At 37.2% G+C, this 12,784-nt stretch overlaps 1 protein-coding gene across 3 annotated transcripts in view; it reads right to left on the reverse strand.

Moving 5' to 3' along the window:
- Positions 1–12,784, reverse strand: part of Stam (signal transducing adaptor molecule) — a 69,036-nt gene that overhangs the window by 11,598 nt on the left and 44,654 nt on the right. For 2 of the 3 annotated variants that reach the window (XM_010607117.3, XM_033759491.1), the window contains exons 7-11: positions 12,243–12,435; positions 10,467–10,588; positions 6,886–6,974; positions 3,622–3,709; positions 3,145–3,199 (exon numbers count right to left, since the gene is read on the reverse strand). In XM_010607117.3, coding sequence (XP_010605419.1) covers positions 3,145–3,199; positions 3,622–3,709; positions 6,886–6,974; positions 10,467–10,588; positions 12,243–12,435 — 547 coding nt within the window. The remainder of the gene's footprint in view (positions 1–3,144; positions 3,200–3,621; positions 3,710–6,885; positions 6,975–10,466; positions 10,589–12,242; positions 12,436–12,784) is intronic. The other variant, XM_010607119.3, reaches the window with a different exon arrangement.

Genomic DNA, 12,784 nt, shown 5'->3' on the forward strand with positions numbered 1-12,784 from the left:
AATAGGTGGTTTTCCCCATGGTTCATTTGTGGGTCCTGGTATCACCACTGTAGGAAAGATGATTACACTACCTCCCTTTTTGCTTGGTTTTGTTTTGGTACTGCGGATCAAAGTGGGGTCCTTGTGCTTACGAGGCAGGCAGCAGCACCACTGAGCTAAATCCCCGGCCCACTACCTCTTATTTTTAGAAGCACTTAATGCAAGAAAGGTCAACAAAGTCCTTACTTTTAAAAAAAGGAGGGGTCTAATTCTTTACATTTAGTTGTAAACAGGAGAATATGGATTAGTTCCTTTGGAATATCTTTTTAATTATCCTTTGGTGGTAGTGATGGCAGAACTATGGATTGAACCCAAAGCCTCCATACTGAGCCACAGCCTCAATCCTTTTTTTCATTTTATTTTCACATTGTCTTGCTAAGTTACTCAGGCTAGACTTGAACTTGTGATCCTCTTGCCTCAGTCTCCCACAGTGCTAAGATTACAGGAGTGCATAACCATGCCCAACCTGGAGTATCTTTTTTTTCCTCATTGAGTTTATTGGTACATTTTAGGTGTACAGTACAGTTACATTCCTCATTGGGATCTTGTACCTTTACAGGACAGGTCTTGGTTCTCATTTTTTCCCCTTGCCCCTGCCCTCCCTTCACCCCCTCCTCCCTTCCCTATTTATAAATACTTTATTTCCATTTTTTCATTTTCTCATTTTCTTTTCTTTTTCCTTATTACCTTTCCCCTACCCTTCCCATTTCCCCCACACCTTTATGCCTTTTCTTCCTATTTAACATTGTCCATTATATCATTAGGATCTTATGTACCATTATAGTTTTTCACACCAGAGAAACTATTTGGTATTTATACATGTCTAACTTATTTATTTCATTTAGGAGTATATACTCAATATGTATCCATTTTCCTATGAATGACTATAATTTCTCATTCTTGATGGCTGAGTAGTATTCAATTTTATAGAAAAACCACATCTTCTTTATCCAGTCTCCAACTGATGGGCAAATGGGCTGTGTTCATGTTTCAGCTATTACAAACTGTGCTGCTATAAACATAGGTGCACATATATCACTGTGATATGATTCTTTTAATTCTTTTGGAAAGATACCCAACAGAGGGATGGCTGGGTCACATGGAACCTGTAATTCTAGTTCTTTTACGTATTTCCATAGTGGTTGCACCAGTCTGCACTCCCACCAACAATGGAGAAGGGCTCCTTTCTCCCCACACCCCACCAACATTTGTCATTGGTTGATTTCTTGATAGCAGCCATTCTTTGTGGGGTGAGGTGAAATCTCAGTGTTGTTTTCATCTGCATCTCTAGAAATACCAATGATGTGGAACATTTTTTCATATATTTAGTTGATGTTTTTACTTTTTTGTCCGAGAAATGTCTGTTCATTTCAGATGCCAATATTTGAATAGGGTCTTTATGTCTGAGGGGTCTGATTTTTTTGAGTTCTTTATATATTCTAGATAATAGTCCTTTGTCTGAGGAACAGCTGGTAAAATTTTTTTCCCACATTGTAGCTTGTCTTTTAGTTCTGTTGATGGTTTCTTTTGCAGTGCAGAAGCTTTTAAATGAGATCCCAGTTGCTGATCCTTTCTGCTAGTTCCCATGCTACTGAGGATTTGTTCATAAAGTCTTTTCCTATGCCAATGTCTTCAAGAGTTCTGCCTAACTTATCTTCCAGCAAATTTAGTGATTCTTTTAATATTTAGATCTTTAATCCACTTGGACTTTAGTTTAGTGCATGGTGAAAGATAAGGGTCTAGTTTTAATCTTTGGCAGGCTGAAATCCAGTTTTTCCAACACCATTTATTGAAGAGGCTCCAGTGAGGAAGGTTGGCTCATTTGTCAAAGATGAGGTAGCTGAGTACATCTGGAGTTGTTCTTGTATCTTCCAATCTATTCCACTGATCCTCAGGTCTGTTTCTTTGCCAGTACCATGCTGTTTTTATCACAGTGGCTTTGTAGTATAGTTTCAAATTAGGAATTGTTATACCTGCTGCCATGTCTCTGATGCCTAGGATGGCTTTTGCTATTCTAGGTCTCTTCTAGTTCCAAATGAATTTTTGGATTATGTTTTTCTAGTTCTTTGAAATATACTGTTGGAATTTCAACTGGCATTCCATTGAATGTGTATAGCAGTTTTGGTAGTATGACCATTTTCACTGTGTTGATTCTTCCTACCTAGAAGCAGGGGATATCGTTCCATTTTCTTATATCCTCTTTGATCTCTTTTTTCAGAGTGCTGTAGTTTTCAGTATAAACGTCTTTTGCTTCTTTCGTCAGGATTGATTCCTAGATACTTCATTTTTTTGGATGCTACTGTGAAAGCAATTATTTCCCTAATTTCTCTCTCAGTGAGTTTGTTATTTGTGTACAAGAAGGCTATTGATCTTAGGTAACCTTATCAAAAAAAAAAAGGAAAGAAAGGGCTCAGATCCATGTGAAAAAGGTGAAGTCACAACAGATCCAGCAGAAATCCAGAGGATCATCAATACCTACTTCGAGAACCTGTACTCTTAATAAAATAGAAAACACAGATGAAATGGACAGATTTCCAGATACTTATGAATTACTAAAGTTGAACAAATAAGATAAAAACATTTTAAACACCCCAATTACAATCAGTGAAATTGCAAATGTAATTAAAAGTTTACCAACAAAGAAAAGGCCAGGTCCTGATGTTTTTACTGCTGAATTTTACAAGACATTTAGAGAAGAACTACTGCCACTGCTCTTTAAATTTTTCAATGAAATTGAAAGGGAAGCAATACTTCCAAATTCATTGCTGAAAGCAAGTATCACTTTCATTCCCAAACCAGGGGAAGACCCAACTAAGAGAACTACAGGCCAATCTTCTTAATGAAGATAGATGCAAAAATCCTTAATAAGATACTAGCAAACAGAATACAGAGGATCATCAAGAAGATCATACATCCTGACCAAGTCGGATTTATTCCAGGGATGCAAGGATGGTTCAACATACGTATGTCAATAAATGTAATACACTACCATAACAGAGTCATGGAGTATCTTTTTTACAAAGGCAGATAAAATCCACTCTGCAATTTACAGACATAGTTCCAGGGGAAAGGTACACAATACAGATATAATACATGTTCTTTCACCTGTCAATGTCTTCCAGCTTTTCATCAATGAGAGGTCCCATCTGGTGACACATTGCTAAGATGATAAGAATTGAAGAAGACATAAGAAAATACAACAAAAGAAACGGAACTTTGAGAAATATTCATTTAATGAAGGAATAAAAGGTTTAATTTGGGATAATACAAACTTCATTAATCTTGGTCAAAAACTCAAAATTGATTTTCTTAAAGTATAATGGTGATAATCTAAAATATCAATCTCCAAATTTAAAACTTTTTCATTTTACAATATTCTAAGATGTTGAGTAAAATATTTAATTTGGATTAAAAGTATAAGAATTCAGACTCTACCCATGGTTTAAGAAGGGAAGCTGAGTCAAAGAAAGTAAAAAAGTTACATTTATAAGATCATTCTCAAATTCATTCTTTTCCAAAACAGCAGATATAATGTCTAGTTATACTTTGTTTTTGCAAGGTAAACAAAAAAACAAGATTTACCTTCAAGATGAAGAAGTTCTGGCAGATCTGGCTGATTATCACTGGGATCTGTACTTTGCAACATCTGTAACAACTGGTCCATTTTATCCTACAGGAATTAGTTAATATAAAAAGCATCCAATCTTAGTGAACCACTACATTTCCCTTTGTTAACTAGATAATGGATATAAATTTTTATATTTTTGTATAATTTAGCATTATAGACTCCAATTTCACTTATGTTTTCAGCTCCCAAGTATTCTCTTTAGCAGATAACATGTGAAGTGAAAGCCATTCCTACATAGTTTTGAAACTAACAGATTCTCTTAAATTAGAAGAAACCGAGCCACATTTAAACTTTTGATGCGTGAGCTCTTCAATCCCTTACACATCATGCTGAAGAGTTCCACTTTGTTCGGAGCAGCCGCAGCGTGGCCACACGACAGGTGTGACATTGCGCTGAAGACCGCTGGCTCTGACTAATGGTGCGGCCATCCCCTGCCCGGCGGGAGCCCAGCAGCTGCTCCCATCAGGCAGCCCGCTTACAGCTGATCTTGGAAGAAAGGCCAGAAGGGTTTGCTGTATGCTTTCTTTCCACAATGTCTCAGTTTGTTATGGAAAGGAGGAAAATCAGCAGCTTCTGGATTCTCCCAAGTGCAAAAGGCTGGAAGGTATCTTGGACCTATGTACTCAGATCTATTTCAGAATCTTTTGTTGTAAGGAACAGAAGAACTAATAAAATCATAACTGTGCAAATATATACACCATGTAAGTACATATATATTTTCCTAATCAAACTAGTTCTAAGCCACCAAAGAAGACAAATACAGTAATTACAACTTTCTCTGAGCCGGGCGTGGTGGCGCATGCCTGTAATCCCAGCACTCGGGAGGCTGAGGCAGGAGGATCACTGTGAGTTCGAGACCAGCCTGGGCTACATAGTGAGACCCTGTCTCAACTACAGAGTGAGACCCTGTCTCAAAAAAACAAAACAAAACAAAAAAAACAACCTTTCTCCATGCACAATTCTTATAATTAAGTCTTTATAATAAAGACTACCAATTCTAAGAAAAGCAGTAATTCAAAACAAAAACAAAAAATATTCTGTGAAGGAAAACAGTTCGAGGATGAATTAATCAGAGTGAAAGTAACAAAAATGCATTAAAAACTCAAATGAATTCTGCATTTTGAAATAGATACTTTTCAAAATAAAGGATTCATTTGCCATTTTAAGAATTATACGAAAAGGAAAACACATATCAGAAAAATTTGTACAGCACCCTCCCCCCCGCAAAAAAAAGGTAAAATGAGAGTGGAGAGTCAATTAACATTTGGATACCATTTTGCTTTTTATTTGAAACTATCTGCTGTCAAGGAAATGGGATTTCTCTACAGAGCACCAGGCTACATGGGTTTCCTTCTGTAATCTCACCAAACTCAATTCTCCCTGACTCAGAGGGGACTCTCTGGCCCTTAGCAATCTTCCACACCCTGCTTCTCTGAAAGAATGGTCTTCAAATAACTCCGGCCTCTTTTAAAAGAATGCTAAAAACCTGTAACACCCTTCACGCATTTTAGAGATGACTTCTCATTTTTCAGAAGTTGAGTATGTTTCAAAGGATATGATTTCCAGGACATTAAATAAAAAGTAGTTACATTCATCTAAACATATCCAAAATAATTAAAAAATATCGCAATTTATATTCATCATTGCTATTTCAAAAACAGTCTGGGGCCAAGGCTGTGGCTCAGTGATGCAGCACCTGCCCTGCAAGGCTCTCGGTTCAACTCAGCACCACAGAAAAACAATAAAAAATCAGACTGTTAGGAATTTCAAAATGCTCCTTTTATCTCCCTGAACTCAATACAAGTTGTTACAGCAACATCACTGCATGGTTTCAATATTTTAAGTTTTATGGACAAGTGGTGGCAGATAGTGCACTCAGGCAGGTCACTCTTAGAAAAAAGTACTTATGGAAAACGAGGGTCTGAAAAGATTCTCCTACAATGATCTATACCTGGGGCCAGCAAACACTTTCAGATATAAGATTAGAGCTTTTAGGCCACATGATCCTCTCCTGCTATTACTTGGTTCTGCCCATTTAGCAGCCATATACAATATGGAAACAACGGAGTTGTGTTCCAATTTGACCTGGGGGTGAAAATATCTTATATGGCTTGCTAGTTTTATAATACTGTACTGTTAATTTAACAGTTACGTTAATATCATCATTTGAAAACGTAATAAGTTTGAATAGAAAAAAACCACAAGCATGCTTAAAGATGAAAAAGTAACCTGTTTGATCTTCTTTGCCTTCTACGTGATAATAGCAGAGGTTTTTATTAAGCTTAAGTAAATAGGTTACAGTAACTTAACTAAAGCAAACCTCAAGTTTAAATCTTAATAATATATAAATTTAGTACTACTATTGAGCCCCAAAGACTATGGATCGAGCTGCCACCAAACTGACACTGTATTTCAAACATTATCACTGAAAACACGCACTGTTTCAGACATGACAGTGACACATGGAGACACTTAACATGAAATTAGCATAAGCTTTTCCAAAGTACCCAAAAGTGGTCCATCCAAGGAGAAATCATGACTCATTCCCATGAAATGGTTTATGGAGTAGTAATAAATGGCAGTTTAATTTTGAGAAACCGCAATCTGTTTTATTCACAGAACAGATAGTCAATAAATGTCTTTTCAACAAGTAATTCTAATGTGCTTGGTAAAGACAAGCAGAAACAGGCACTTTGATAATATGGATGTGAGTGCTAAAATCCCACCTTGCATACTAACTTGGCAATTCTATTAACATGGAAACCACACAGATCCATTAACTTGACAATTCCATTCTTGGATATGTAAAGAATCACAAAGACACAAGTGCAAAAAGTCTCACTATGACACTGTCTGCAACACAGTAGCAGTAAAAACTGTGAATACCCACAGTATGCAAGAGAATAATTAAAACATGATTCCATTCTATGAAATGCTAGGCAGGAATTTTCCCCTGGGTTCTGGGGATAAGACCCAGAATCTCACATCTGCTAGGCAAGCATTCTACCACTGAGCTACATCCCCGACCTGAACAGAAGGTCCTGGAAGGGTCAAAATGATATTGGAGAGGAAGTTCTGAGAATACTTTGTCTGTACTGTCTGAATTCTTATAACAAGGAAATACAGATTACTCAAGTAACCGACCGCTTTAAAAAGAAAGCAAAAACATTCCAACTTCAACACAAAGCACAACCATTACCACCAAGGAACTCACTTACTTCATCGATAAAAGCTGGCTCCGGCTCTGGCTCTATCGTCTCTACCTGGACGTCATCACTGAACTGTACTGTCTTCTTCTCGGTTTTAACTGTAAGACACGTAACAATTACCTTTCTGTTTAATAAATTTAAGATTATATTTAAAATGCTAAGTCAGATGTCTAAGATAGATAGAATTTAGATTTTTTTCCTTTAGTCCCCTCAAGCAGAGACTCAATTTACAGACTCCTAACAGACACTGATATATAAAATTCTATCAAGATTTCTTAATTTTCCCTTGTAAAGATTTTAAGGATTCCATAAAAGAGACTTCAGTAAAAAGAGTTATGCTTCTAGAACAAAAATTAATCACTCACTACCTAAGATTTCCATAAACTGTTAGGGAAAAAAAGGTTTTATAATGGCATAAGTGAATTCTCCAATTTAAAACAAATTCCTTCCTAAATTATTGGTCTGTTCAAAGATAAATCTCATTTGATAGGAATACCACCCTATTTCAAAGTAACAAACTGAACATACACTGTCTGCCCTCTGGCACACCACCCAGACTGTGCCAAGCCAGTGACACCTAGGCCTGCAAAGAACTTTACAGATGGCCTTGACGGGCTCTGGACTGTCCCTCATACCAGCCTGGATTTTCCAGTTAGGTTAGACTTTGAAATAACAAAGAAGTCGTTAAGAGAATGGAAAACCAATGAATGGAAGCACATCTCTTGCTCACCAAAGCAATCTTTAAAAACTATTTCATATAACTTGTAGATAGAAGGTCATTAATAAGGAACTCCCAAATAATATGGAGAGGCACACGCAGTTCTAAGGGAATGAACTTCCTTCCTGTACTGTTTCTTCCCCCTACGAAGTCAATCAGAATTCATAAAAATATGAAGAATCAAGATGGAAGGGGAAATGTCAGTGGCAGAATCAATGACGAGAAATATTTACTTCACTATCATTGTGCCTGAGGAATATTTCATTTCTCCCCATGAATCTCAAAAAAATTCAATGTGGTATGCCCATTTTATAAATAAGGTGGTTGCAAAGATGAAAAGTCCACTCACAAGAGACAACTAGTAAAGGGTGAAGCCTGGATTTGAATTCCAATCTACCTCATGCTATGTTCCCATCCCCAACCTGCAAGCTGGCCTGTGACTTTGCTCTTTGAACAAGAAGTCATGTCATGTGACTACTTTGTGCTGTGTACTTCCATATGAAACAGAGATTGTTCAGTATCCAACACAAGGACTACATTCATCCCATCTGACCACAATAAAGCAAAACACTCTACACACAAAAAAGTTTCAGCTGATTCATTTACTGACAGGGAGAAGTGCCATCTGCTACAGGTAATTTAGCTTTTTATCTTTTTATGGCTGTTACCCGCGAGAAGACATAGCAGATTTCATATAGCTGACAATGTGTAAGTCTATAATTCTTTTTCTCATAGCAACTAATACTATGTGTCTGCGGTATATAAACAATTGTTTATATACATATAAAAGATAAAGTTTTTTTTTCTTGGTACCAGGGATCGCGAGGCAGGTGGAGGAACCACTGAGCTAAATCCCTGGCCCAAAGTGTTTTTATAGTTTTTGTTACATCTCCAAAACAAATTAGGTAGGGCAGATGTTTCTACCTGACAGGCTAAATGAAGTGGGCTTCTACTGTCTCTAAAGAGCAATACTAGGAGATCATGCTAGCATTCATCTTACAAGCTTGAGAAACAGCCACATTACTTAATCCCCCGACCCTCTTGCTGCTCTTCTAGACTGCCCAGAGTGAAATGCAAGGCTAGAAGACTCATGTTAAAGCTCACTGACATATGAAGAAAAGAGATGGGACGGCCACATGCTCTACGTGACACCTGGGATCTCATCTTGAACAGAAGCCCAAGACAATTCTAAGCTTCCCGAAAGCTGATTCAAGGACCAAAAAAGTATGAAAACTCAAAGCATAAACACACACGCACATGTGTGCATACACACTCAACACACCACCACCAACAGCACCAGCACCAATCCAGATTATTCAGAAAGCCAGCACAGGGCAGGAGATATGGTTCAGTGGTAGAGCACTTGCCTACCATGTGCAGGGACCCGGATTCAACTCCCGGTACCACAAAAACAAAACATAACAAACAAAAAGTACTAAAATCCTCTACAGGGTATGGTGTTGCACACCTGTAATCTTTGAGCCCTGGGATGCAGAGGCAGGAATATCACATGAGCACAGCTTGGGAAATTTAGTGGCTTAGCAAGACCCTGTCTCAAGACTGAAAAAAACAAAACAAAACAATGTAAAAGGCTGGGATATAACCCAAAGTGAAGGTGAAGGCCCTGTAAGTCATCCCCAATAGCCCTCCAACACACAACAGCACACTGCACAGTGCTATCTGAACAAGGTAATACACATTTGTGAGTTCTAAGAAGAAAGTGTGATCAGAAGTATGGGTATCAGGCACCTGTCTCTATAAAGGTAACATAAAGACAGTGGCAAAACTATGAGAAGACAGTGCTTTATTAAAGATCTGTAACTTCCGATGTTAATGTAAAGTCTCTTCACTGCCAACACGTATTTATGTACTATTCCATAAGTATTTATGTAATATATTACTAGGTGCGGTGGGACAAAAAGACGGCCAAGACAAAGTCCTTTTTTCAAATTCTTACGAACTAACAAAGTGGTTTATAACTTTCATCTTTTCTATCTGACGCCACATAAAGATGAAATGAGATGTTCTTCCACAGAACTGCAGCTTACCAACTTATATATAAATACTCTAAAAAAACCTCTAAAAACCTGAAACCTTTCAATCACTGATATAAATCTTTCTAGGCATGAACATTTTCCTGTTTATTTAGAGAGGGAGACTTTGACTTAAATCTTCTGTATGACTCAAGCTCAAGCTTAAAAATTATTTTAGGTGGAATACTATGTACAAATCTGGCCGACCGTCTCCCAGTACTTTAACAGAATACATTTAAGTTGTATCTCCTGCAGCTATCAGGGCTGCCACAAATATCACTTCTCCTCCAAAACCGAACTTTTTGGAAATGAACTTTTCTAGAAACAAACTTTACAGTTCATTCCTCCTCACCAGCAAAGTTTAGAAATCAAACACTATACAATTAGTTAAGTATCAGTTGATACGGCTCCATCTGTATTTCAGACATGGTGGCTTAGGACCATTATAATGCTTCAAGCCCACTGCTGTCACATGTAGGGCAAGACACCAGGCACTGCCCTGACCTGTGAGATTACAGTGCATTCGTTACACCTTCATCAGTTGATTAAAGACACGTAATAATTCCATGACACTTAGTAGATTTGTACTTGTTCAATGGCACCTACCCAGATAAATACAGCTAATTTTTTAAAAGTCCATACTGTATCTAAAGTTAGTCTTGGTAGAGAGGGGATTTCAATTCTTAGATTTTTTTTTTTTCTCTCATAATCTGCCTAGGCACTTGAATAAAAAAACCACTGTGGAGGCACTAACTTCCATGAGTCATTGCTTCAGAAAATTAATTAAGTAGAAGTTTATGGACTATCTGGCATTCAGCAATAGACTGAAAAATACTTACTCATTTCTGGTTCAGCAGTGAGATCCGCAGTCACAAAATTAGAGGGAAATAACCCGATGCCCTGATGGGTTTCACCTTTCCACCAGTTTGGATCACTATGATGAACAAAAAGGAACAGTTTACTGTAAAAAAAAAGAAAAAAAAAGATTCCTATAGTCCACATGGTGGTGGCACATGCCTATAATCCCAGCACTTGGGAGGCTGAGGCAGAAGGATCACCATGAGCTCAAGGCCAGCCTAAATTACATAGCAAGAGCCTGTCTCAAAAAACCAAAATGATAAATTAAAAAATTTTAAGACATCTATAAGCTTTTATCTCTATAAATCTTTCTCTGATATATTTAACTTATCACCAGATTGGAATCCCACAACAACCCAGTAAAGGAGCCAATGAATGCATATTACAAATAAGAAGTGAGTCCTCAAAGACAAAACACTACTGCATAGTTCTCAATCTCTGTGAAAGCTAGTGAATGCTTGGAGAATCTAATAAGCTGTGAATTCTCTTCTAAAAGAGGCCTTTGTGCTTATAAATTGTCAGCTTTAGGTAGTGCAAGGCACCAGCACAGATGTTAAGGTAGGCTTTTAACATAAACCTTCATTCCTAAACCGTCGCTCTTTCTAGTACACATTGACAAGGTTTTTTTCTCCCAACAGAACATGTCTGAGAGAGGATACCATTCGTAGTACCAAACATTCACAAGGAGTGTACATGCACGTTTATTTTACCACTGTCTCCCCCGCGCCCAGTACATGGAAAGTTAGCAAGCACTCTGTGGATGTTTTACCGCAGAATGCATGACAAAGTTTTATGCAATTTCTGGTTAACCAGCTCAAACTTTACACCTCTTTTTTCTCACTCAAGAAAACATATTTATATAACACTGTGGTCTGAATACTTGTCCCCCTGAAATAACGATTAGGGTTACATTGCAATCCTGGCGGGAGGTGGGGCCTCTGGAAGTTGATCTGGTCAAGAAGGCAAACTTTCTTGAATGGAAGCAGTGACACTATGGAGGCTTGAGAGAGTGTCATGTGTGAGCAGTGACTGCTTTGCTGTCTATGACAGGAAGAGGGTCCTCACAGGACAGGAAACCTAACGGCCTCGATCTCGGACTTTCCAGCATTCAGAGCTACGGGAAAGTTCTGTTGCTTAAAAACCACCTTGTCTATGGCAGTTTGTCATAGCATCCAGCAGGACTAACACAGCAAGTGATACTACAGAAATAATCCGAAATTAATTTGAATTTATTTTTCAAAAGCAGCTGCAAATCTCAGTACTTCATGTTTAGTAATGATAATCTGTAATGATTCATTTCCAAGCACAACATCACAGAGTTGTACCTTAAAAACAAAACCGATGGACTGGACCCCTTCCTCTGTAACATAAATGTATAATTTCATGTAAAGTTCTTTTCTGTTGATACTATATGTTGATACTGTTCTGCACAAATAAAATCAAAAGACTATGCATTTCTAACAAATTCAGTATGCTCTCTAAAATTTAACTTAATTGACTTAACAGTTTATAATATTAGATGAAACCAAAGATGAAAAGATAAAACAAAAAAACAAAAAAACTAAATAAGTGAGAAAAAAATTATACTAAAAAATAAGGCTCTATGTAGTACAATACAAGCAAATCAACTGTTATTCTGAGAAAACATCTAGTCAATTATTTTCATTACATTTGGTCACTGCAATCAACAAAAATTTTATGAAACATAAAAATAATTAGACATTTTCACGAATGTTCAACTTATAATTTGCCATTACCTGTCATCAAGAACTGTGATGATTTCTCCAGCTTTAAAAGTGAGTTCATTATCTTCAGCAGCTTCAAAGTCATAGATGGCGCGGACTTTCCGGCCATCATGTTGGTGGTCAGTTAGAAGGTTGGACGTGCTCGGATACAGAGTGGACAGGGGAGTGGTCTGCTGCCTTTGCTCCTTGAGCGACAACTCAATGGCTGGAAAATAAAAGCCCAAAACATTCATCTTGCCAACAATGCAAAGAAGTACAAAAGGCATCACGACATAAAGAGTAATATAATAGTCTTTCAACTCCAACTGGATACCTGGATATATCCTGATACAATTCAGAGAACAAAAATTATTTTGGCACTTGTATTCATTTATTTCTAATTGAAAGTTTAAAAACAAATTAACAAAAGTCATGAGTTTTAAGAACAAATATAATTTAAATTATTCTAAGTAATAAAAATTAACTCTTTGGTACTTTTTTAACAGTAAGCATTTTATATTTTCTTGCATCTTTTTAACATACACACAGTTAAAATTTACAAAATGATAATCAAA

The sequence above is a fragment of the Fukomys damarensis genome, unplaced genomic scaffold (assembly GCF_012274545.1).
Source record: "Fukomys damarensis isolate Sample0158 unplaced genomic scaffold, DMR_v1.0_HiC HiC_scaffold_37, whole genome shotgun sequence".
Lineage (NCBI taxonomy): Eukaryota > Metazoa > Chordata > Mammalia > Rodentia > Bathyergidae > Fukomys > Fukomys damarensis.